The sequence below is a fragment of the Molossus molossus genome, unplaced genomic scaffold (assembly GCF_014108415.1).
Source record: "Molossus molossus isolate mMolMol1 unplaced genomic scaffold, mMolMol1.p scaffold_m16_p_1, whole genome shotgun sequence".
NCBI classification, from domain to species: domain Eukaryota; kingdom Metazoa; phylum Chordata; class Mammalia; order Chiroptera; family Molossidae; genus Molossus; species Molossus molossus.
Window position 1 is genome coordinate 169,239,329 of NW_023425344.1, and position 27,002 is coordinate 169,266,330.

The window sequence follows — 27,002 nt, forward strand, 5'->3', positions numbered from 1 at the left end:
AATAAATATTGATAAGAAGAAAAGGTTCATGATTTAATTTTTTTCTTTTAGTGTGGCCACTTTGTATTAACTACAAAAGGTAACAGTATATTATAAAAATTGAAAACAGAATGAAAATGTATCAAAAGTTATTCATAGATCACCACCCAAAATTCAGAAAATATGTTGTTTTCATGTACACATACATGCGATAAGATAATACCAGAGCAGAAGGGTGCTGTATCTGTGTTTGAAGAAGGAGTTGTTGGCAAACACCACAGCTCACTTCTGCTGAAATGTACACAACTGATATATGCAGCACAGAAAGCTGGCACCAAGGGCTTACAACCTTAATTTGCCTGCAAGAAGGAACAGAGATTTACCTTCAGAGCACGTTCTTGATTGTTTTCAGCAGTCTGATGTCTCATGTTGTTTGCTGAAGTCTGGTTCTGCTCTTTCAAGTGATGAAGCTCCTGCTCCAGCCGTTTGCACTGCCACAGGGGAAGAATCCCATTAAGGAAAGGAGTTGTAGCACTTTTTTCACCAAGCCTCATGAATTAATGTAAATAACGTCATTGCATTCTCTAAAAGACATGGTATCTTTTGCAAAAAGAATAGTAAGTTAACAGTAATGTTGAATATGAATAAAATACTGTTACTCTGCTATTCAACTGCGACCTTCAGTTTGTTTTTTACTAATCTAAACAGTATAAGGTGTCATTGGGGGGAAAAAGAGAAAAATCTGTAACAAAAATAAATAAATAAGAAATAATAAACATTGTAAGTTAGAAAATACTATTTATATTTATAAAGTTAAGGTCAAACTATTACCAATTTTTTTTCCATTAACCAAATGGTTTCCAGTATGTATCTATGAGATTACAAAGGTGAGGTAGGTAAATTTGGCTACAGGGGTAAAAGAACATTTCATGGAACAGATCCACCGAGTTAAACTTATTTTGATTACACGATTTCATAAGCTGAAAGAGGAAGGATACAGGAGAAAAGGAATGAAGGTAGAAATATCTGGTGAAAGTGAGACATCATAGTCACAAGTTTTCTGACTACCGATTTTTTTGTATTCCCAAGTAAATTAGAAGTGGCCCAAGGACAGAGACTTCTTTCCTATCTACATGATGCATAAAAAGAATTCGTTCACTCTAGCTCAAGAAATGTTTATTTTAATTTCTTCATGAGGTTTAAATTCAACATTGACCTGGGAATCAAATTGTGGTGAGCCAACAATAACTTTGAACTGAATAGAAACATTAATAAATACTCTTGTCAAATACACTTTGGGATTTATCTTTAACTATATTTAAGACTTCTTTAGATTGATTAACCCTATATTATTTCTTCATTTGATGCTCTTTCGTTCTTTCTGAAAAGAAAGGAGAAGGCACTCCCAGGCCAATTTTTAAAAATACTGTAACCAAAGGGATAAGTAAAGCTTAAGAGCAATAGAACAATGTTTGCACTGAGGGATGTAGCTACACTGCATACTTGGGCTCAGTTTCCAGAGTCATGTAGTATAAGAGGGAGGGAAGACAAGGCCCAGGGACCAAAGTATCAAGTGTCCTAAAGAGCTATACTTTCAGATGTGTAATGATCCCTCCTACTTTAATGAATGAAAAGAAACAAGACAAATACTAGAGAAGATGTCCCTAAATCAAGTAATATATACTGGTTTTAGATGGTTTCCTTTTGAAATGACATAATTAAAATAACACAATATATTGCCCTGGCCAGTTTGGCTCAGCGGTTAGAGCATCGGCATGCGGTCCGGAGAGACCCGGGTTCGGTTCCCGCTAAGGGCACGTACTTCGGTTGCAGTTTGTCCCCGGCCCTGGTTGGTTGTGCGGGTGGCAGCCACTCGATGTGTCCCTTCACGTCGATGTTTCTCACTCTCTCTCCCTTCCTCTCTCTCCCTCCCACTTTATCTGTACAAAAAATGGAAAAATATCCTCGGGTGAGGATAAAAAAAAAAAAAAAACACAATATCATCATTGTTCATATTCTGCCAAATAGTAATATTCTGAAGAGTTCTAATGCATGAATTTGACCTAGGAGCTTTCTTATATATCTTATATTTTAAACATTTTAATACTCAATTTGAACTTAAGTGATTGCTATGTTATATTATTGTCATGGTGTCCTTGAGACCTAGGATTCTCACTACAAGATGCAAAAGATTCAGATGAAAAATGAACAAGTTAAGTAAAATTCCTTTAATTCAGAATTTTAATTAGAAGCATCAGTAGGAAGATCCAAAAAATTTTATCTTTAAAAAATGTGTGTGTGTTGTGTGTATGTGTGTGTGTGTGTGTGTGTGTGTGTGTGTATTTCCTAGTTTTACCCATGAAAAAGGCTAGGAACAATACCAAACTGCAGCAATGAGCACCCCAGTACTTAAACTGTGGATTCCAAGTACCATTTCTGATTAAAAATAAAGGAATTCCATGGATATATGGCTGACTCCAGGTCTTGTGAGAAATCTGTATTAACTATCAAAACTGAGGCACTATCAAAGAGACTCAAAAAGGACTCAGGGGCCAACTTGGAAAGCTCCCCACTACCTAAAGATAAGACATTTTGAGCATCAATAAGTATAGTAACTGCAATATACTGACATATGAAATATGTTTAATTTATTGAGTTTATAATGACAATAAAATTTGTAAAAAACTGTCATTGATGGGTGAATTGTCAACATGAGTGAATTAAACATGTAGTAAGCCGAGCATTTATCTGCTCTTTCTTATATGAACTTTACCACTAGGTAATCAAGCAATAGATAAGAAGATAACTATAAAAATATTCAAGGCAGTAAAGAGAAAGGGAATGTTAGAATACCACAATTTTGAAATCATTAATATACTAAGGGAGCTAGACACTGAGATCTGCTAATAACATAGTTCTTTCACAACTTAACATGTGTTTCCAGATGAAACAACACAAAACTACCTGTAGTCTTGCTAATAAAAACAAATCTAAATCTGATCAAGCCTCTAGATTAAAATGCCATCTTTATAGGAGAAGAGAGAAGACAGAAATATATTAAATGAAACTACAGAGATGCAACTAATAAACGGGAATCCTAAAAGAAAATTGACTGTTTAAAAAATAAATTCCAAAAGAAAAAAGAGATAGAAGGAAAATCTAAAAAGTGTTAATAGTCAATTCAATCATTTGCAATATATGATTCTTATTTACATACAGATTGAAAATGAAGAGGAAAATATGTGACATTTAAGAGATCATTTGAATTTGAAAACCAATTCAATGTTTCACAAATAGTAAAGAATTACTGTTCATATTTTTTGGGTGATAACGGTATTGTGGTTATGTTTTAAATAATAGTCCCTATCTTTTAGGAATATACAATAGAGGTTACATATAAAAAATGGATATTTTGTCTGGGGTTTCCTACAAAATAATATGAGGAGTAAATGAGTGGGGCAATATAGATAAAAAATATATGGATAGTTGTAGCAGGGTAAAAACATCACGGGTTCATGACTCTGTGCTCCAAGCTGAGTGACGAAAATAAAATTACATTTGCCTCTGTAAACAAACAAAACTAATTCTACAACATGACAACTAAACATATCAAAAAAAAAAAAGATCAATGAAAAATTTTTATTAAAGAAATTTGGCCCATATTTACTATAAAATCTATTTTCACGAGTGATTTCCTTTTACTCATTGTGAATTCTGAAAAATTATATCAAGCAGATAAGACATCAAGATTCTGTTTTACTTTAAAACAGATAAAATACCTTAAGCTTTTAACAAAAAGTTCTCTAATATTTAAGTTTTTAACAGCTGCTGTTTCTCCTCCTCTACAATCTGCTTTCAGTCACAAATCATTTTGATTGTACCACAATCAAACATCTTCCCATTTGGATGCTATACAACTCTTTCCTTTGCAGACAAAAAAATAATACCAGACTCTTCCAGTCAAAACAGAAACAAACTTTGGTGTCAATGTGAATGATGTACTTTGAACTGCAGATGTTTGGAAGTACTTAGGATTTGTATGAATAAGTTTTTATTTCTCTTTCCTTATATTTTTAAAAATCACTTTATTTTAGATTTAAAAACAATGACTAGAATGCTTTTCTCGCATTATAATAACTTGGAATAAAGATATTTCAGGTCAAAAAGATAATTTTTTTCTTCAGAGCCCTGGCAAAATATGAACAACTTAGTTTAAGTGAATATTTATATAATACTCAGAGGTTTAAAAATACCAAAGATTAAAGAAGAAAATAATTAATGTGAATGAGTCTCTGAAACCACATATGATGCAGCTACTGTGAGAGTATATGCGTATAAAACATAATTATTCAGTAAATTTTCATTGAGTATCAATCCACTAGGCAATACACCAGCACCCACAAGGCAACATACCAGGCAATAACATGTTTCTACATATGTATACATATATACCTTAATTACATAAAAATATTTCAAAAACACCTATAAAAGTAAATAACTGGGGGTTTAATAACAAATACAGTATTTTATATTCATTTTAAACATATTATTCACTTAGATTAATTTAAAGAAATTTTAAATCACAATCAAAAGGATCAGTAAACATGATAATCATTTAAAAAGATAAACATGTATATAGGTATTTATTTAGTATATTATTGTATTAAAATAGCATTTCTGTAATGCTGTTTAAGATTGTTATGTTAGTTGTATTCATAAAAAGCTTTCATTTAAAATTGTGGTTTGAGTCTTTATTTCATAAAGGTTAACACACATCATTAATAAGTCAATCAACTCTGAGTGAGAAATTAGTATGTGCCAGGCCCTGCTCTAAACACTTTACAAGCATTAAGTCAGTAAATCTTCATGTGGATCCTATTAGTTAACTGTTATTCCATTTTATCTTTAAGTTATTTATTTATTTATTTTTATCCTCACCTGAGGACATTTTTCCATTTTTTGTTCAGATAGAATGGGAGAGAGAGGAAGAGAGAGAGAGAAACATCGACATGAAAGGGACACACTGAGTGGTTGCCACCCACATGACCCATCCCGGGCTGGAGACAAACTGCAACCGAGGTACGTGCCCTTAATGGGAACCTAACCTGGGTCTCTCTGGACTGCAGGCTGACGCTCCAACCGTTGAGCCAAACCGGCCAGGGCTAAGTTATTAATTTTTTACTTATTTTTCTTGTTGACAGTATTACAGATATCACCCATTTTCCACCCATTTGCCCATGTCCACTCAGTCCCCACCCCATCCCAGGTCTTCACCACACTATTGTCTGTGTCCATGGGCTATGCATAGATGAATATATATTTTTTGATTAATCTCTTCTAGTTCCCCACAGCCCACTCGCCTCTCATATCTGTCAGTCTGTTCCATGTATCCATGACTCTGGACCTATTTTGTTAGTCAGTATATTTTGTTCATTAGATTCCACATATAAGTGAGATCATGTGATATTTGTCTTTATCTGATTGGCTTATTTCATTTAGCATAATAATCTCCAGGTGCATCCATGCTGTCGCAAAAGTAAGAGATCCTTTTTTATAGTCACATAATATTCAATTGTGTAGATGTACCACCACTTTTTTTATCCATTCATCTACTGATGGACACTTGGGTTGTTTCCAGATCTTAGCTATTTAAAATAAAGCTGCTATGAACATGGGGGTGCACAGTTGGCCCTCGTTTATCTCAGTTAATCAGTGAAGCCGTGAAAGTCGAAGTGCGAAGTGGCGAGGGACTACTGCATATAGTTTTTCTAATTGATGTTTTGAGATTCTTAGGATATATAATCAGAAGTGGAATCTCTGGGTCAAATAGCAGTGCACAAAGGTTCCCTTTTCTCCAATCCTTTCAAGCACTTGTTTTTATTTACGGTAGCCATTCTGGCAGGTGTTAGGTGATACCTCACTGTTGTTTTAATTTACATCTCTCAGATGATTAGTGATGTTGAGCATCATTTTATGTCTATTGGCCATTTATATGTTCTCTTTGGAGAAGTGTCTATTCAAGTCCTTTGTCCATTTTTCAACTGGATTGTTTGCTTCTTGGTGTTGAGTTGTATAAGTTCTTTATATATTTTGGAAATTAACACCTTATCATATGTGTATCACTGGCAAATATATATTCCCGTACAGTAGGTTCCCTTTTAATTTTATTGCTGGTCTCTTTTGTTGTGCAGAAGCTTTTTAGTTTGATGTAGTACACTTTATTTTTTCCTTGCCTTAGGAAATCAGGAAAAATACAGTGACATGAGATGTCTGTGATTTTACAGCCTATATTTCTCCTAGCATTTTTGTTTTCACAACTTACATTTAAGTCTTTAAACCATTTTGAGTTTATTCTTCTGTATGATGTAAGTTGGTGGTCTAATTTTATTTTATTTTTTGCATACACCTGTCCAATTTTAACAACAAATTGAAGAGACAGCGTTTACTCCATTGTATGCACAAATATTAATTGACCACAGTGGCGTGGGTTGAATTCTGAGGTCTCTGTTCTGTTCCATATAGACGCCTGGTCTTTTGCCAGTACCAGGATGTTTTGACTACAATGGCTTTGTAGCATAGTTTGATATCTGGTATTTTGATTCCTCCAATCTTGTTCTGCTTTCACAAGACTGCTGAGGCTATTCGCAGTCTTTTTTGATTCCACATAAATTTTGGAATATTTGTTCTAGATCTGTGAAATATGCCATTGGTATTTTAATAGGGATTGTGTTGAATTTTTTGATTGACTTGGGTAGTACAGACATTATAATTATGTTAATTCTTCCAATATCTGAACACAATGTATGCTTATACTTATTTGTATCTTCCTCCATTTCTTTTTTTTATTAGTTAATTATTTTTGTTATAGATGTTTCTCTTTTTTCCCCCACTGATCCCCCCTCCCTCTCCCTCCCCGCCCTGTCCCCAGCTTTGTTGTCCATGTCCATTGTTCATGCATACATGCGTATAAGTTCTGTAGTTTATCTCTCCCCCACCACCCCCTCTTCTGGGGATTGTCAGTCTGTACCCCACTTCCACGTCTCTGGGACGACCCCATTCTTCAGACTGTTATGTTCATTATATTCCACAGATAAGTGAGATCATATGATACTTGTCTTTCTCTGTTTGGCTTGTTTCGCTTAGGATGATACTTTCCAGGTCTTATCCATTTCTTTCTTCAGTGTCCTATTGTTTTCTCAGTACAGGTTTTTAACCTCCTTGGTTAAGTTTATTCCTAGGTACCTTATTGTTATTGTTACAATGGTAAGTGGAATTGTTTTTTAAATTCTCTTTCTGAGAGTTCATTAATGGTGCATAAAATGCCCTTGATTTCTGGATGTTAATTTTGTACCCTGCTACTTTTCCAAATTCCTTAAATCTAGTATTTTTGTTGGAGTCTTTAGGGTGTTCTATGAATAATATCATGGTATCTGTGAAGAATGACAGTTTTACTTCCTCCTTTCCAATTTGGATGGCTTTTATTTCTTCTTGTCTGATCATTGTGGCTATGACTTCCATTACTATGTTGAATAAGAGTGGTGAAAGTGGACATCCTGTCTTGTTCCTGGTCTTATGCTTTTAGTTTTTGCCCACTGAGTATGAAGTAGGCTGTAGGTTTGTGATATGTGGCCTTTATTACTTTGGGGTATGATCCGTCTATCCTCACTTTGCTGAGAGGTTGTATAAACTGTAAACTCCAAGAAGGTAGAGCCAAGTGTGTTTGTTCACTGATAAACAGCAAGCAAGGTACCTAAATCATAGGTGATAGTAAGTATATGGTTTACTGTATTCCCTGTGTATAAATGGCATTTAATCAATCATCCCTGTTAAACCTGAAAATCATCCTAAACTTGTGCTTATCTTTATCTTAAAATCGGACCAAGTCCTCCTATTCCTTCAAGATGTTTATTCTGTATCCCCACTGTCATACTTTTCATTTGACCTCTAAGTTTCTCATTAACTGGGAAGTGGCATGCCTTTAGTCTCAAGTCCTTCCACACTACTCTCTATTCTAACAGTTCCCAAAGCTGGCTGCAAATCAAAATTACCAGGGCAGTTTCAAATAGAATCAAACTAGACTTCTATTTGTCACCATACATAACAGTTAACTCAAAATGGATCAAAGATCTAAATATAAAACCCAAAACAATAAATTACATAGAAAAAACATACATACTAAACTTATGGACCTTGCTCTTAGAGAGGATTTTATGAATTTGGCCTCAAAGGCAAGGGAAGTAAAAGCAAAAATAAATGAATAGGACTGTATCAAACTAAAAAGCTTCTGCACAGCAAAAAAACAAAAAGCAAAAAACCATCACCAAAATAAAAGGGTAACCAACTGAATAGAAGATATTTTCAAACAACACCTCTGATTAGAGGTTAATATCTAGAATATATAAAGACCTTGTACAACTCAACAACAAAAACAAACAATCCAGTTAAAAATGGACAGAGGACTGAACACTTTTTCAAGAAGACATATGAATGGTCAACAGATGTATCAAAAATAGCTCAACATCACTAGCTATTAGAGAAATGCAAATCAAAACTACAATGAGATACCACCTCACACCTGTTAGAATGGCTGTTATCAACAAGACAAGTAATAACAAGTATGGGAGAGATTGTGGAGAAAAAGCAACCCTCGCACACCACTGGTGGGAATGTAAATTGGTAAAACTACTATGGAAAGCAATGTAAAGGTACTTCAAAAAATTAAGAAGAGTTACCATATGACCCAGCAACCTCCCTTCTGGGTATCTACCAAAAAACTCAAAAACATGTATTCACAAAGATATATGCACCCCTATGTTCACTGCAGTATTATTCACAATGGCCAATACATGGAAACAACTTAGTGTACTTCAGTAGATGACTGGATAAAGAAGATGTGGTACATATATACAATGGAATATTACTTAGCCATAAGAAAAGATGAATACTGCCATTTGCAACCACATGGATGGATCCTGAGAATATCATGCTAAGCAAAATAAGACAGAAAAAGTCAAGAACCATAAGATTTCACTCATATATGGGATATAAAAATAAAAGCAACAGAGGAGCAAACAAGAACAAATAAAAATTTATAGACATAGATAAGAGTTATGATGGTTACCAGAGGGAAAGGAGGGTGGGGGTAATAAAGAGTAAAGGGGGTCAAATATGTGGTGATGGAAGGAGATTTGACTTTGGTTGGTGAACACAATGCAATATACATATGATGTAGTATAGAACTGTACACTTGAAACCTATATAATTTTATAAATGTCACCCCAATAAAATTTTATAATGTTTTTTATTGATTTTAGAGACAGAGGGGGAGGGGGAGAGAGAGAGAGAGAAACATGGATAGGCTGCCTCCTGCACACACCCTCGACAGGGTATCAAGCCCACAACCTGCGCAGGTGCCCTGACCAGGAATCAAACTTGTGACCTTGCAGTGTATAGAACAATGCTCAACCAACTGAGCCACACTGGCCAGGCTCACCCCAGCACATTTAATAAGTTAAAAACAATTAATAATGTAATATACTAAACCCACTGAATTTTTAAAAATATGTGTATATGTGTGTGTACACATGGTTTGAGGGTTCATCTCAGAGCTAATAAATATTCCATATAGCTATGTCTAAAATACAACTCTGACCACACTAATTCCTACCTACCTTCTCTAATTTCCTTTAGTGGCTCTTCCACAGGTTGCAGAATTAAAAACAAATTTTGAAGAATGATAGTGGCATTTCATGAACCAGTCAGATCCACTACATATTTTCCATTCCTCCTGAATTGCACACTTTTCTCTACTGCAGACATGTTAAATTAGTCACAGTTTTCAAAATATAAACATTCAATACAACTTTCTTGCCTTTATATCTGATTTATCTACATAGCACCAGACCTCACTGGGAAGCCCTCCTCAGGAATACTATGTCCTCCTTGCTTCTACGGATTCACTACCCTTCCTCTTGTATGTTCTCATAGCAACCATCCGCTCGGCATTCTCCCTCACATCTATTCTGATCCCAGGGCCAAACCAACAACCTGGTTCATTGAAGCTATCTAATGCACATTTGTTAAATAAATGATGTAAATTTGGTTTACAGAAATGTTATTTTTTCCATATTCATTTCCTTCTAAGATTAAAGGCATATGCCATTAAACAATATTCAGGCAATCATTAACTTATAAGCATAAATAAAGCATTATTAGATCATAAAATCTGATAAAATTATATGAAAATAAGGAATTTCTAAAATATAGAAATATGTAAAATAAGTTATATTTTCTGAGATAAAAATATATAAATGTAAACAAGGACTATTTAATGACGTGCTTTTTAATTGACTCCCAAATGAGTCAATAAGTGTAAACATCTAAACGTTTGAGATACGGTAGCAATGTGGTAATACAAGCGGAACCATAACAATGAAGGAAAAAGTAGTAAGACACCAAGATTTCAGATAGGAAAAACAGGGCCCCGAATGAGAGGAAAGATGTGAGTAGAGAAAAAAATGTACCCAGATAAATGGGAAACTTAAAAAAAATACCTCATAAGCCAAACCATTGTTTTGTAGAAGTTTTATTTTAGGTGAAATTTATATAGAGTGAAATGAAGATTGATTATACAATTGATATTTATTGATTTTTTATTGATTTTTAGAGAGAGGAAGAGAGGGAGGAAAGGAGGCAGGGGAGAGAGAGGGTAGGGGAGGGAGGGAGGAAGAGAGAGAGAGAGAGAGAGAGAGAGAGAGAGAGAGAGAGAGAGAGGCATTGATTGCCTCCCATATGCACCCCAATGAGGGATAGAACCTGCAACCTAGGTATGTGCCCTGGCCAGGAATTGAACCCACCCCTTTGGTTTATCCTGGAATGATGTTCCAATCAACTGAGCCACACTGGCCAGGGCCAATTGATTGATTTTTGACACATTTATGTATTTGGGTAATGCCCCTGATCATGATATAGAATATTTCTATCACTCCAGAAAGGTCTTGGTACCCCCTCTTCCAGCCAGTTTGCACCCATAGACGTCACTACTATTGTTCTGCTTTGTAATGCCATGGATTATTTTGCCTGTTCCTTTACTTTATAAAAGCAATAAAGCCTTTAAGTCTGTAATCTTTTGTCTGACTTCCTTCAATAACGTATGCATTAGAGATTCACCTATGTTTCTGTGTGCACTAGTGCATTCTTTTCATGCAAAATAATACATTGTACATTGTATAAATTTAATATAATTTGTCTGTTTTCCTGTTAGTGAAGTGTAAGAGTTGTTTTCAGTACTTGGATATTATGAAATGTCCTATAAACATTTATCCAAAAGTCTTAACAGCATACATGTTTTTGTTTTCCTTGGATAAATACCTACAAATGAAATTGCTAGGTGAGAACATATATTTTCCCACTGTATAAGAAACTGCCAAGCAGTTTTCAAAACTGGTTGTACCATTTTACATTTCCATTAGCAATAGATCTTTGTTTTAAATTGTACACATCTCACCAACAATTGCTGTTGTCAGTCATTTTAATTTCAGATGCCACAGTGCATGGCTACTAAATTGAACAATGCTGAAAACAGTTCCATTATTGTAGAATGTTCTATTAAAACAGCACTGCATCCGGGCATAGTCCTTACCCTGAGGAGGAATCAAATGAAGGCCCAAGGTGCTCAGCAAGGTTTTTCCACTCTGGTTAGACCAGAACGTCAACTTCTCATTTAACTTTAGACTGTGGCAGTGCATCGACACCACATGCATGAAAGCACGTGCATACATAGGGGACCTCTCGGCAAGGACTGAATTAGCACAGACATACGTGGAGTTCCCCTTCCGCCCCCTCCAAACGTATACATACAGTTCCCTCTCGTGTAATATCATCTGCAAATTCCAGCTGCTTCAAATACCTAGACTTAACTTTCTTCATCTTTAGTGCAGCAAAACCACTGTTGGGCCTGGACTCTACTTTCCTGAGTCAGCAAGAGTGCCTCCAGGCATAACGCCGGGGAATCATCCAGCTCACCTCTGTGCATTCCTGTGCAGCCTGTTGCTCATGCATTGTTCCCATTTCTATAATTTTTTTTGAGGGAGTGGTAAGGTTGGTAATTACTCTGCCATGGCAAGAGCCTCTATTGTTTTTTCAAGGGACCAAAAACTATTTCTCCTATTTAGGAAAAGGTTCCTGCAGTACAGAAACTAATATTTTCATTGGTTTTAAACTGAACACCCAATGAAAACTTTTCCTAGAATCTGTAAAGTTGGTGATTTTCTAGAACAGATAACAGAAAATTAAATTAAGTACACAAATTCCTAAACACTTCCATAATAGTAAAATTTCTCCCCAGGGTTTATAATATGTAAATGATAACAATTAGTAAATTGTGGGCAAGTTAAAAGTAAATTAGCAATAGTCTTTATTTACTTAGCATCTAATAACTAGACACTACTAATGTGGTAACTGAATAACAATGTGGAGAGTTATAAAATCACCTTTTCTGACCTTTAATTAGAATACAGTTAGAAATAATTCCTAACAGTTGAGCTGGTAATAACATAAGGAACTAAAAGAGATTTAAAAATTCAATATATGCCAGATGTCCACTCCATTTTAACCCTTTAAATGCCACTAACACTTGCCTGAAGTGTTGGTCAGTCAAAACTAACTTATCAATCGTTCGTTCAACCTACCGGCTCCTCGTCTCCCTTTCATAGCCTCCTAATTCTCTGCCTATGTATGCTAACTAGCAGTGTATTATGGCACCTTGTTCTGGGGGTAAAGGGTAGGATGATAAATCCAAGGAATTAATCTAAATAGGTTGTCAAAATAATGGAGGGGAAAAAAAAGCCACATAGTCCCTTGATTTCAGCAGTATTTGCTGTCCTGAGAAGAGGCATCCCTTCCACCTACCCACAGCCCCTCAGGATCTCCATCTGCTGGGGTAGCCTTAGGTCTAACAAGAAAAAAATGGCAATCTAAAAACTGAGGCTATTATATCTCACATCTAATGTACGATTTGTTGGTTATATTAACAATTATTAACTATATGGATTCATAATTATACTCAATAAATCAAATTTGAATTAGAAATATGTTTGTATGGAATTTAATAATACTTGGTAGTTTCTAGATGTTTAAGGTGGTCATCTGAAGTCTTAAATAAATTTGAGATTACAATTCAAATAGTTTAATTAAAAGTTACACTTCATTAACAACACTTCCTCTTCAGTTTCAATAATAAAAATTCTGGAACTGTTTTGAATTTTTTATAGGAATTATATCAGAAAAGTAGTGCATCTCTGTAGTTTAATATGAACGACCAAAAAGTAATTAAGATGTATAACTATATTTTTTAATTGAAATAAAGTAAAGATAATTATAAGTACCACATGTAGAGGTCTAATATAGCTTGTTCGTTTTGTACAATCACTTCAGTGCTGCAAGGCATTTACTTCTAAGATGATGAATTTGTTCTTCTGGCTTATGTCCCTACTAAGGTGTGTTATTTTTGTCCTTTTTGTACAGTTATAGCCTTGTAATGCTGAACCGTGTAGTTAGCCAATGGTCAGGAAAACAAAATTCAGTAAATAATACCATTGTAATGAGTTGGTTCCTAAGTAAACGTCAATGGATTTTCTAAAAATCCATAAACAAACAACAGTATAACCTAAATGTTAAGTTGGCAGTTATTGCACAAAAGGATAGAGATGCTTCTTGTGCTATTGTAAAAACACACAAAGCAGAGTTCAGGAAATGGCATTAGCACTCACTGGATGCTGGCCACAGTTTAATAGTTTATTAAGCTGTTTTTCAGCTCGTGTATTCCTGGAATCACAGATACCTCCTCTTGGTTTGCAAACTTTGTTTGTTTGCTATTATAAATGTAGTCTCAATAGAGCTGTCAGTTGCTTAAGTGCTCATTCTTAATTTTCTTGTTGTATAATGAGTATTGCCCAAACACTGTTAAATCCTAACAGAAGCCACTCCAACTTCTAAGATTACAACAGGAGAAAAACGAAAGAACTGTATGACAAATTGAAGTATCAACAAGTTGAATATTATATAAAAGCCATTCTCTCTCAGAACTAAGACTCTATCTTTGAATATGTAAATATAACTAGCGTTTTCCAAGGAAAACAAGTAAATACTTGTGGACTGATTTGTTGACTACTTGTAACAAAAGCTTTGCAAACTTGGTACAGTTCTCGGACACTTCCTAGTTTTTCAAAAAAGGTAATCAATTACACTTTAAAAAAATTTTTAATGTTGTTGAAATTGTTTTTATTGATGTTTATATGCAAGGCCAGGAACATCATCCAAAACACTCAGCAGTGATTAATTTAAGAGCGATCTCAGTGAAAAACAGTTTACATCATATTCAGCTGCCCTCAAGTCATCTAAAACTAATTTTCTTCTGGCTTAGCTGTTTCTCTTACCTACCTTCCTTGTACTTTTGTTATCTGTGGTCTTTGGAAGCACTTTTTCATTGCTAAGATAGTTTCATATATTCTTAAGCTTAATACCCTTTATTTATGAGCTCAATAAAAACAAAACACAACACTTCACTTCCAGTGACACTTCTCTCTGAACCCTCTCTAGGAGAGAATAACTCCTCTTTCACATGCTGCTTCTTCAGAGGTAGGAATAAGAACTTGCATTGTCCTGGTTCCCAACTGCCATTTCCAGCCCACTAATCCTTCATTAAACAACCCTTTCACTTTTCAAGTTTCTCTCATGCATTTAGAGTGTGTGGTCCAGGGACTGGTACTGCTCCGAAAGTGATACTGCAAAGAAGCTAGTACTAAAATGCAGAGAAAGTGATTAAACATTTTAGAGGGATTTCACAGAGTAAATTTAAGGCTGTTCAACCCAAGAACAACAACAAAAATGTATGCTTGAATTTTGTATGTTTATATACTTTTCCATTTCATTTTTGGTCATTTGTTTTTATATGTAATAAAAGCTGTGGTCCATAGCACACTGAGAAACTGTTTTTAAAGAACTGGTCCTTCACCCAGACAGTTTGAGAAGCACTGATCTGGATGACTTGCTTCTATCTGTGCCACTGTGATCTAACCACCAAGGTCACTTTCCTACATTGTAAAAGAAAATATTTTTCCAACATTCTAAACAAAGGCAAGACTTTGTCATAATTTCTTGACTCATTTATTCTAATAAAATTTACCTTCAAATACCCACAACCAGTATCTTGTTCTTAGTTCTCTTTCATTCTTAACTCTGAACCTCGACTCTTGCATCACAACATTCTTTCCTTCACTTTTTTACTGAAACTGCTCTTTACTGTTCTGAAATAAACAATTCCTTTGGATATGGATTTGCCATCCCAGAAAGCAATGCTTAGGTAAAAGCAACTGCTCACAGACTCACAGAACACCTGTACTACCATGGGATTCCACACAGCATTGTTCTCATTGAGGAACTCACTTCATAGCAAATGAAGTGTGACAATGGGCTGTGATCCCGGAATTCACTGAACTTTCCATGTTCTTCATTATCTCGATACACCTGACTTGATAAAACAGTAGAATAATATTCCAAAACTTGGTTATAGTGCTCACTAGGTGGCGGTACCTTTCGAAGCGAGGGTAAGGTTCTACGTGACAATGCATATGCTCTGAATCAGAGTATAGTATGTGATGCTTTTTTTCCACAGACAAAATTCATGGGTCTAGAAATCAAGGGGTAGAAATATGAGTGGCTTCATTCACTATTACCCATAGTAATCCAGCAGCAAAACTTCTGCTTTCCATGTCGACAAACAGGTCCTGCTAATCCAGTGGACTTAGTTCCAAAGAGAGAAAAAACTTCCACCTAGAGACAAAAATTCTACTGAACTGGAAGTTGAAATGGTCACCTGGTTGCTTGGGACTCCTCATGCCTCTGAATCAATCAATATGTAAGAAAGGAGGTTAGTGAACCGGCTAGGGTAACTGATCCTGACTACTAAGGAAACTAGATTGCTACTATACAATGTGGTTAAGGACTGTATCTGGAATATGGAAGACTCCTAGGGCATCTCTTACATCTAGGTTATATAATATAACCATCTGTATGTAGTGGATATGTCTTTAAAAAATGAGGGTGAAATGAAGATGTATTCAGATAAATGAGAACTGAACTAACAACAACAGATATGTACTAGAAAATAAAAAAAAAAAGGAGGGAGTGACAAAAAGAGGAAAGAAGGAAAAAAGGGAAGAAAAAAATGCTAAATGATGTTATTCAAATTAAGGAAAATAACACAAAATAAAAATTCATTCCAACATGAAGAAATAAAAAGTACCTAAAATGATAAATGTACAGATAAGCACAGAAGAATATATTTTTATTTCTCATAATTTCTTTGAAAAACAATTTATTATTTGAATCAAAATAAATATTAAAATATATATCAGTATATCTAAGAAGGAAAATTAAATTTGATGATTTTAAGATTCTTACAACTTAAGCCATGTGGTGCATTTATTAATATTAAGAAGATTGTGAGAAATATTATAGATTGAAAAACTAAAAATTAAGATGTCAATTCCCCTTCACTCTAATGATCTAGAGATCAATCATATCCCAATAGGCTTTTAATGGAAATTGATTTTAATACTTATAGGAAAGTGCAAAGAACCTATAGTAACTATAACAACCTTAAAAAACCACCAAGTTGGAGGTCTGTCAGTGCCGGACATCGGAATTCACCGCAACCACTGCAGTGCAGCATCGACATAAGGACAGACAAAGGGATCACTACAATAAAACAGCATGTCCATAAATAGGCACAAACTTGTATGGCTAAGTAATTAAAATAAATGTCACCAAAGCCATTCAAAGGGAATAAACAATCCCACATTCTCAACAAATAGTGTTGTAACTAAATATTAACCTGTTAAGAAAATAAACAACATCAAGCTTGATCTTACACCATACACAACAGTTAACTCAATCAGAGATTAAAAGTAAAAACTTAAAAAATAAATTTTATAGAAAAAAACATAGGATAGTATCTCTGCAATCTTGGGGTGAGAAAAAATCTCTTAGACAAAATACATTAAAGATTGATTCATTAGACTTCATCAAAATTGAAAACATTTGCATATCAACACATATAATTAAGAAAGTAAATAAGGCCCTGGCCAGTTTTGCTCAATGGTTAGAGCATTGGCCCGTGGACCAAAGAGTCATGGGTTCGATTCCAGTCAAGGGCAAGTACCTCAGTTGCAGTTCAGTCCCCGGCCCTGGTTAAGGTCATGTGGGAGGCAACGAGTTGATGTGTCTCTCTCACATCGATATCTGTCTGTCTGTCTGTCTCTCCCCCTCTCTCCCACTCTATCTAAAGACAAATGAAAAAAACATCTTGAGTGAGGATTTTTTAAAAAAAGAAAGAAGAAAGTAAATAAGAAAATGAAGAGAAAATATTCTTAACTACAAATATCTGACAATATGCTTCAGAAGAGAACTCTTAAAATCAATATTAAAAGGTTAAATCACCCAATTAAAAGATAGGCAAAAGACCTGAACAGATGTACCCCCATCACCAAAAAAAATATTAAAGGCCAAGAAGCACATGAAAATATATTCAACATCTTTAGTCACTAAGAGATGCAAATTATAACCACAATAATATACCATTATACACCCACTAACATCACTGCAATTAAAAATACTGACACCACCAACTGTTACTGAGTATATGAAGCAATCAAAACTTCCATAAATTTCTGATAAGAGTGCAAAATGATACAGCAACTTCAACTAATAATTTGCTAATTTCTTTAAAAATAAATACTTTCCAACCTTATGTCTCAGCAATTCCACTCTTAGGTATTTAACCCAGACAATGAAAATGTATGTCCACAAAATGACAGACTTCTCGTAGTAGTCTTAATCATAATAGACAAAAGCTGGACAGCTCCAAATGTCCATCATCAAGAAAATAAAATAATAAATGTAATATTACACAATGAAATATTACATATCAACAAAAGGAACAAACTACTTTATACTACATGGATAAAAACACAAATATGTTGTTGTCACTGTATGATTCCACTTATATGAAGTTCTAGAATAAGCACAATAAATCTGTGGTTATAAACATCAGAGAAGTTATTTGGGTGAAGCAGGGATAAACTGGCAGGAAAGGGAAATAAATGAGACTTTCTGGGTTATGAAAATTTCTATATCTTTATGAAGAGGTGGTCACATGGGTATAAGTATTTGTCAAAACTCATCAAACTGCTGATTTCATATTTATGTATTTCATTTATATGTCAATTTTATCTGAAATCACAATTGTGAACAGATTAAAAAGTAAACATATTAGCCAAAACATTCAATGTGTAATGATCACTAAAACAAAAAAATACTCATGAAAATCTATAATTTATAATTATAATTCTTGAAGATGTTCCCCCAAAAATTATAATTTAAAAGTATATTTTATTACATATTATAAATAGTTTAAAATATGTAATAAAATATACTTTTAAATTATAATTTTTGGGGGAACATCTTCAAGAATTATAATTTAAAAGTATATTTTATTACATATTTTAAACTATTTATAATATTATTAGAATTTTTTACCACAACAGGGTAACATTAATGATGAGTTAATATATAACTTTGGAATTTCTTTCAAGGGATTATAATACTGAAACAAGCTACTAGTAACAATGAAAACCACCTTCTCCTGAATCTTTTCAAGGTATCGACATTAATATTTAAATTAATTCTTGGAAGTGGTTTGAAAATCTGATCTTTTGTGATCCCAGAGCTTAGTACTATGCTAGATGAGTCAAGTAGCAATTAGTCAAACAAACCTGTATGCAAATGTACAAGCAGAGTTACAGAGTCATTTTCAAAAGAGTGAAGGCTTTGATATACTATGTTGAGAATACAAGTTTTATTTTAATGGCCCTGATACTTTGGACTAAGGATAAATAATTTGCTGTAAATGATATTTACAGATATTTTTACATTACTCTTGCAATATGTGTGTAAGCATAGCATATGTGTTTACTGGTTATTTTGTTGCATGCACTTTTGTTTTTGAAGATAACATGTAGCATAAATATAACCCAATAAAATGTTAACTGAAAGTTTTCCTTATGAAATCAGAGATGTACAAAAAAAAAATAGTAATTTGAATTTCTCTGCCCAAATAACAGTTTATACAACCAACTATCAGGTAGTTTTCTAAGTTTATACAACCATCAAGAAGTTTTCTAAGAATGCTACTACAAAACTTCAGTTCCCTTTAAAAAGTCCTGTCTTTAGAACAAAGATGCTTACATGTGACAATTTTTCTAAGAAAACAATTTAAAAATATTTACTTATTTTTAAATGTTTATATTCTTTCATCCAGTTTTTCTGCTCTAGGACTATTCCCTAAAGAAAAAAACATGGATGTACATAAAATTTAGCTATAAAATGTTCACACTATAAAAGAAATAAAAATAAACACCATCTCAAATAGCAGATGAGTTAAACAAATCTTAATATATCCACATTATAGAATTCTAAGACTAACTTACAAAGTAGAAAATCGTAGTAAAAAGCAGGTTACCAAGTAGTATATATTGATACAATATGCATTGAAAAAAAGACAAAGAATCTTTATAGTATTGTGTATAGAAAATGAGTTTATGAGCAAATTTTTGCTTCTTCTTGTTTATCTCTACTTTCCAAAGTTATCTGCAGTTTTAAAGTTGTAAAAATTTTATAATAAGAAAATGAAAGTTATTAGAATAGATCAAATATCAACAATATATTTTAGCAAGATGGACTGGTGAAAAACATGCACAGGCAAATAACTGTATGACAGAAAAGCAAATTAAAAAAATTGACAAGGGAAAAATATTAATAAAAATTTTACAGTCACTATAATAATGTTAAACATGCTTCCTGCTTTTCCTGAAAAATGAAACTCTAAATGTTATGATTTATTTTCTTTTCAAGGATGATCTTTTTTTCAAACTTCCAATACTTTGCATCTGTTATATGGTAGGCACTATGCAAATGATAAGGGATACAAAGTAAAGGTAATACTACTAATAGAGAAGACACTAGATTATCTTTTTCTTTGCTAATGTGAAAGTTTAACTTTGATGGTTACATCATTGGCCAAGATTTGGGGTTTGCTCTTCAAGTGAATTTGTTAGTATATGTTACAATCCCTAGTCTGCTTTTTCGCAGTGACCTTTGGTCTACAAAATATCAAGTGAGACATTCATAACCAGGTCAGGAATGTTCTAAATAGACTTCTGGATCTCAAATTTTGACATTATATTTATCTTCTCTGACCTTCATTTCTGTGCTTCGTACATTAAAGAGAAAAAGAGCTTTCAGTTTCTAAATTCGTTATACCTTTCCTTCTGATGTGTTCCCTCTTCTACCACTTCTGGATCTCTCTTGCCGATATGTGGTAAAATATCCACCATTTCGTTTTTTTCTCCCATAAACCAATATAACAATTATACCAAAAAATAGCTGGAATATATTGATCCTACTAATTAAAATACCTTCAAAATCTTTCTTTCAAGGGACCTTTTCTTTTGACTACAACTCACAGCAGCACCCCAAAGCAAAGGAGGAAGTCGGATGCATGGCCTTACCGATGTTTCGGTGTTTCGCGGTCCTGGATCCTGCCTCCTTGACACCGCACTGTCCTCAGCACCTTCCGCATCTCTCATCACTCCTCTTCCTCTTTATGCAAGAGGCAGTCCGTGGCCCACAACTTCCTAGCCCTTTGCCCATCAAAACGCCAACCCAAGTTAGAATAAAAAATGTAGGACATCACACTACATTCAAGATCTGGATGTTGCTGGAAGAAATGTCATGCATCTTTCCCGACAGGTTTCACTTTAAATCCATTACCCTAGTTCTCAAACAGGCATTCTGCTCTGCCTGGCACTCCTATGTTTTTCTAGTTATGTACATTTACACATAATCCAAGACAATAATTTCAAACCACCTCCTCTTTATAAATCTTCAGAATGATCCAGTGACTCATTATACTAAGAATCTGAATCAACCTAACATTTCACTGAGAAAAGGATGGACTCCGCCCCTCATGTTCCTCGCCTCACCAGCATGTGCACCCCCCCCCCAAGTTTTCTGTATCCCTGTTACAATGAAAGTAGTTTCCATTTGTAGCAAAAGACAACCCTTCCACTTATGGTCTAGATCCTATCCCTTCTCAATCTTCTCATCTGCTCCACGATTTTTCTACTGCAATGATCTTTTCTCTCCCTTAAGATCAACTTTCCTTCTTTCCTGGTTCATTTCCATCAATGTACCAACTACATGTTCTAGAATCTCCCATTAAAATAAGAAATAAAACTCCTTCCATGACACCATAAGCCCCCTCTCCATCTACTGCCAAAATCTCTACCTCCATCACAGGGGAAGAAGTTTGTAAACATTCACTGTCTTCACTTTTTCACTTTACATTCTCTCCTCAAACTACTCCAGTGTGGCCTCTATCCTGGACAAAACTCTTGTCAAAGCCCTTAATGTCTTCCACTTGATCAAATCTAAAAGTACCTGCAGTCCTTCCTCGGTATCTGCAGATTGGTTCCAGGAACCCCGTGGATACCAAAATCCTCAGATGTTCAAGTCTCTTATATAAAATAGTATAGTATTGCATGTAACCTACACACCACCCTCCTGTATACTTTAAGTGATCTCTAGATTACTTATACTACCTAATACAATGTAAATGCTATGTAAATAGTTGTTGTACTGTATTGTTTAGAGAATAAAAAAGCCTACCTCTTTAGCACAAACCCAATCATCATAGGCCTAACTACATAGTACCCATCAGCAACAAGGTAACTTTAAAAACAAGTTTTTTTTTTTCTTTATTGATTTTAGAGAGAGAAGAAGGAAGAGGTAGAGAGAGATGAAAACATCAATAGGAGAGAACATCGATTGGCTGCCTCCTGCATGCCCCCCACTGGGGTTGGGCCCACAATCTGGGCATGTATCCTGACTGGGAATTGGACTGGCGACCTCTTGGTGTATGGGTTGATGCGCAACCACTGAGCCACACCAGCCAGGCACAATGTAACATTTTTTCAAATATTTTTCATTCTGGTTTTTTGAAACCACCAGTGAGGAACCAGCAGATACAGATGGCTGACTGTATTCCATCTTCACACTGCTTGACCTCTCAACACCATTCAAAGGAAGCGATCACTTTCATCTTTTGCAAACATCTTCTCTTGCCCTCAATGATACCATACTCTCTTCAGTTTCCTCTAACCTCATTTGCCATCCTTTCCAGTCTCCTGGGTGGACCCTTTCTACTTTGTCCAACTGCTAAACGTTGGCACATTATAGAACTTGGTCCTAGGCCCTCTTCTTTCTCATGATCTTTCCTTATTTTCATCTACTCCTACAGATTTAATTATCTATATGCTAATGGCTGCAGTAACCAAATTCCTGCTCAATATTTCCATTTGAATTTTTAAGAATCACCTAAAATATACCATATCTAAGAGAAACTATCATTTGCCTCCAAAAATATGTTGATCTCCCCAAAAAAACCTTGCCCATCACAATATAGGACTCAGTCTTAATTCTTCCCACTGCTTTATGCCCAAATCCAATCTGTCTTCACAGTCTGCTCATTGTACTGTCGAAATACTTCCCAAATCTTCCTAACTCTCTACTTGCTTCTCTGAGCCACTACTGGTTCCATTTTTTGCTTAGACAATTTCTATAGCCTTTCTCCTTCAATATCTTCTGCATTTTGTTATAATTTTTACTCCCTACCATGTTCTATTAGACCACAGTTTTGTCTGCTTTTACTTCTCCTTCATCACTTGCTACTATCTTCCTTGCTCAGCATACTTCAATCACATTTAAGCTTGATACATTTATATTAGTGCCTTAACACAGTAAGCATGTTCGCTCTCTGAGGGCATTGTTAATCTTTTCCATAGTTCTTTTCGTGGCTGGATCCTCCTCCTCTTTCAAGTTCAATTCAATTATTCACATTGACAAAGAAGTCTGCCTTGGTCACCCAATTTAAAGTGACAACCCAACTACCAGTTATAGTTACCTTTTAATTTTCACCACATCATTACCTTTATTCATTTGCTTGTTCACTATATTTCCATTAAAAAAAAATAAGTTCCATAAGAATAAGAACTTTCTGTACCTGGATCAATGCCAAATTCCCAATGCAAGGCACATAATAGGTATCAATAAAATGTAATTGAATGAATGTTTCACTAATTTATTTTAGTTCAGCATATCTTGAAATAGATTTAAAATTAGCTAAGCTCATCAGTTCATTAATTCAACAAAAATATATTAAGTGCCTATAAAGCCCTAAGGATTGTGATTTACATAGATCAAGAAAAAACAGCCTGGCCAGTGTGGCTCAGTGGTCGAGCCTCGACCCATGCACCAAGAGGTCGCTGGTTCGATTCCCAGTCAGGGCACATGCCCAGATTGTGGGCCAGATCCCCAGTGGGGGCATGCAGGAGGCAGCCAATCAATGTTCTCTTTCATCGGTGATTCTACCTCTCTCTCCCTCTCCCTTCCTCTCTCTCTAAAATATCAATTAAGAAAAAAAAATTTTTTTAAGAAAAAATAGTACCTATCTCCATGCTAGTAGGGTAGACAAACATAAAATCAATTAGCTGTAATGCAGTGTGACAAGTACTGTAACAGGAGATAAGGTAAAATGTGGGCACAAGGAAGATATTTCTCAATATTGTTTCATGTGAGAGACCTTTATGGAAGAGATTGAATTAGACTTGAAGTAGTAGCAGACAAATGATCAACAAGTAGAGTGGAAGCATGTTCCAGTGGGGGAGAAAACATGTTTAAAGTCAGAAAGAGACATAAAGTAACAGACCAACTGTACTTTCTGTGCATTGCTTAGTTGTCTACCTAAAATTTTCTTCATTATAGTACTGGACTGGATTCACATTTTCCTCTTTTTGGTTTATGTTTCATATTGCTGGAGCTGGAGGTTAGTGTTTGGTATAGCTTGTAAGCTATAGAGAAGAAGAAACCTAACTAGTGAAACTCTAACCTGAATTTTTAAAATTTTCCTGATGATTACCCATTGTTCCTTCCATGCTTTTTGTATTTGTCAACGCTAGACCTGAAGGACCTCAGGATCTAGAGTTTTCATTATAGCATTTGACAAAAACAAACTAAATTATTTTTTTTAAAAGGGTACTACTTATATTTTGTTTAAATAAGGCATTTAAATATTGTAGAAATAGTTCAACAACAAAAATAATAAACAAAAGTGTACAAATTAAAAGGGCTGATATTAAATTTTGGTATTCGGAATGACTGATTTCCAAAAATGAGTCAAATAAATGAGTGAAGATTCTCTGCATGGTGTTCAAGTAATAGAAATTTATAATCACTAATTCAGCTTTGATAGACCAATAAAGGAAAATTAACATCTAGAAGAAAACAAAGTAAAAGGAAACCCAGGAAAAGGTTAAAGGATACGAGGCTGTTTACCCTGGGAAAGAGAAAATAGTGCTGGTTTCTGCTCTTGCCTGCCTGTGTTCTGATCCTAAAAATGTTTACCTTGCAAGCTCCTTTTCATATAGTTCATGAACTGATCATGATCAAGTCTGGCAATCCAATCCAAGTCCCATCCTTATCAGTTGGTGAGAATAAAATTAGTTCAAGAGCTGTAATCATATTATTCATTATTCCTGGAGTACATTCCAAACACCCATGTGCAAATAAAATTTGCCACTTCCTTTTTTTTTTAATGTATGCTTTTATTGATTTTTCAGAGACAGAGGAAGGGAGAAAGATAGAAACATGGATGTGAGACAGAAACATTGATCGGCAGCCACCTGCACGCCCCCTTCTGGAGATTGAGCCTGCAACCTGGGCATGTGTCCTGACCAGGAATCAAGCTGGGACTTCTCAGTCCATGGGATGACACTCAATCTACTGAGCCTCACTGGCTGGGCAAAAATTTACCACTTTCTTCCTTCATTCCTCCTGTATTGCAAGTTTCTGCTCCAGTGTTTCAAACATGTTTTATTTTACCAGTACCCCTGGCCCATTTGGCTGAAGTCCGTATCCCAATCTCAACCCCATACCTAATTTAATTAAGCTCTCAAGGGTTGGGCTCCTCACCTATGCAGGGATACCAGTCAAATCAATGAAAATCTCTATAATACCTTATCACTATAAGGACTGATAAGGTCCAAAGCCTCCTGCTGCTAGGCCCTGCCCATCTATATATATCCTTGCAAATCAAAACTAGCCTAATTTAGCCAGAACTCTTAGGAATAGTGAGATGGTCAATTTTATGTGAAATTTGACTGGGCCATAGGATGCCCATATATCTGATTAAACATTATTTCTGGGTGTCTGTAATGATGTTTATGGATGAGATTAACATTTGAATCAGTAGACTGAGTAAAACATTTCCCTCTCCAATGTGGGTGGGTCTCATACAATCCACTGGAGGCCTGAATAAATAAAAGACTAAAACAGAATTTCTTCTCTCTGGCTGTGTTTAAATTGCGATACCGGATCTTCTCTCGCCTTCAGACTTTGACTAGAACTTACATCATTGGCTCTCCTGGTTCTCAGACCTCAGGCTCAGAATGGAAATACAACATTGATTCTCTTGGGTATTCAGCTTGCCTACTGCAGATTTTGGACTTCTCAGCCTCCATAATCGCATGAACCAACTCCTTATAGTAAATCTCTATCTCCCATTGGTTTCGTTTTGCTGGCTAACCCAGCCTAATACAAATGGTTATCTGAATTACTGTAGCTCACAATAAGGTCAGCTCTAAAAGCTAATAAATTGCCAAACCTGGTTAGTTCTATGATTCTGTGTCTCTAAGACTAGCCTGTATGATTTAGGACATTATTGGTCACAAAGATGTTTGAATATATCTGAAGCAATATAATTTATCAGTCAAACGCTCTGAGGTCAATACCTGTACCAATGACTAGACGTTAAGAGGAAATGTATATCTGGCTAAATAGAAAATTAGTCACAGATAAAATTGCTCAATTTAGTGGGTAGTTTAACTAGATAGCTTCTAGGGTCCTATGAAATTTATGATCCCAGAAAAAATACTGAAAGAAAAAGTTTCTGGCTTTATCCTCTAATTATAGGTATTTCTAAAATTTGAATAGAATATGCAAGCATTAATGGGCAATATATATATATATATATATATATATATATATATATATGAGAAAAAACAAATGTGAGATGGTAAGACAATTCCTTAAACAAATGCTAATTATAAAAATTTCAATTTATGCTATAAAAGACTTTAAGGCTTTCAATTTTCCCTTTGAAACAGAAAAAGATACAGAAGAATTAGTGTTGTCTTTTTCTTTCTTTTCCTTTATTGATTTTTAGAGAGAGAAGAAGAGAGAGGGAGAGAGAGATAGAATCATTGATGAAAGAGAACATCAACTGGCCCCCTCCTGCATGCCCCCCACTGGGGATCTGGCCCACAACCTGGGCATGTGCCCTGACCAGGAATCGAACCGCCGACTTCTTGGTGCATGGCTTGACACTCAACCATTGAGCCATACTGGCTGAGCAGATATAGAAGAATTCAAATAAATAAAAGTATAAGGGTTCATCTAAAAAAGGTAAGATTTTAACAAAGCCATTATATAAATGATTTTAAGTTGAGTTGAAAAAGAAAGTTAATAAATATATCAAAATTAATAAATTATCTCAAAATTTGAAGGTTTCCAGTAGCTATACAGCATGGGACTAATAAAGTTATCCTGGCACTATACAGAAGACGTAGTATAATCAGAAAGTATCTGATGCTAAATAACAGTTTTAAAATTAAGGTAAAATTTCTGTGATAATCTTTCCAAAAACTCAAAAATCTCAGACTAATACTAATACTAAGAACAACTTCAGATGAACCCAAATTCATAGTCAATTCACAAAGTATTTGATGAGTATCCTGCAGGCTTTCAAGGTCATAGGGGAAAAAAACAGGAGACTGGGGAGACGTGACAAC

General features: G+C 34.8%; 1 protein-coding gene across 1 annotated transcript in view; it reads right to left on the reverse strand.

Annotated features, from left to right (window-relative positions):
• Positions 1 to 27,002, reverse strand: part of MIPOL1 (mirror-image polydactyly 1) — a 281,045-nt gene that overhangs the window by 167,927 nt on the left and 86,116 nt on the right. Inside the window, exon 11 of the mRNA XM_036271182.1 lies at positions 363 to 470. Coding sequence (XP_036127075.1) covers positions 363 to 470 — 108 coding nt within the window. The remainder of the gene's footprint in view (positions 1 to 362; positions 471 to 27,002) is intronic.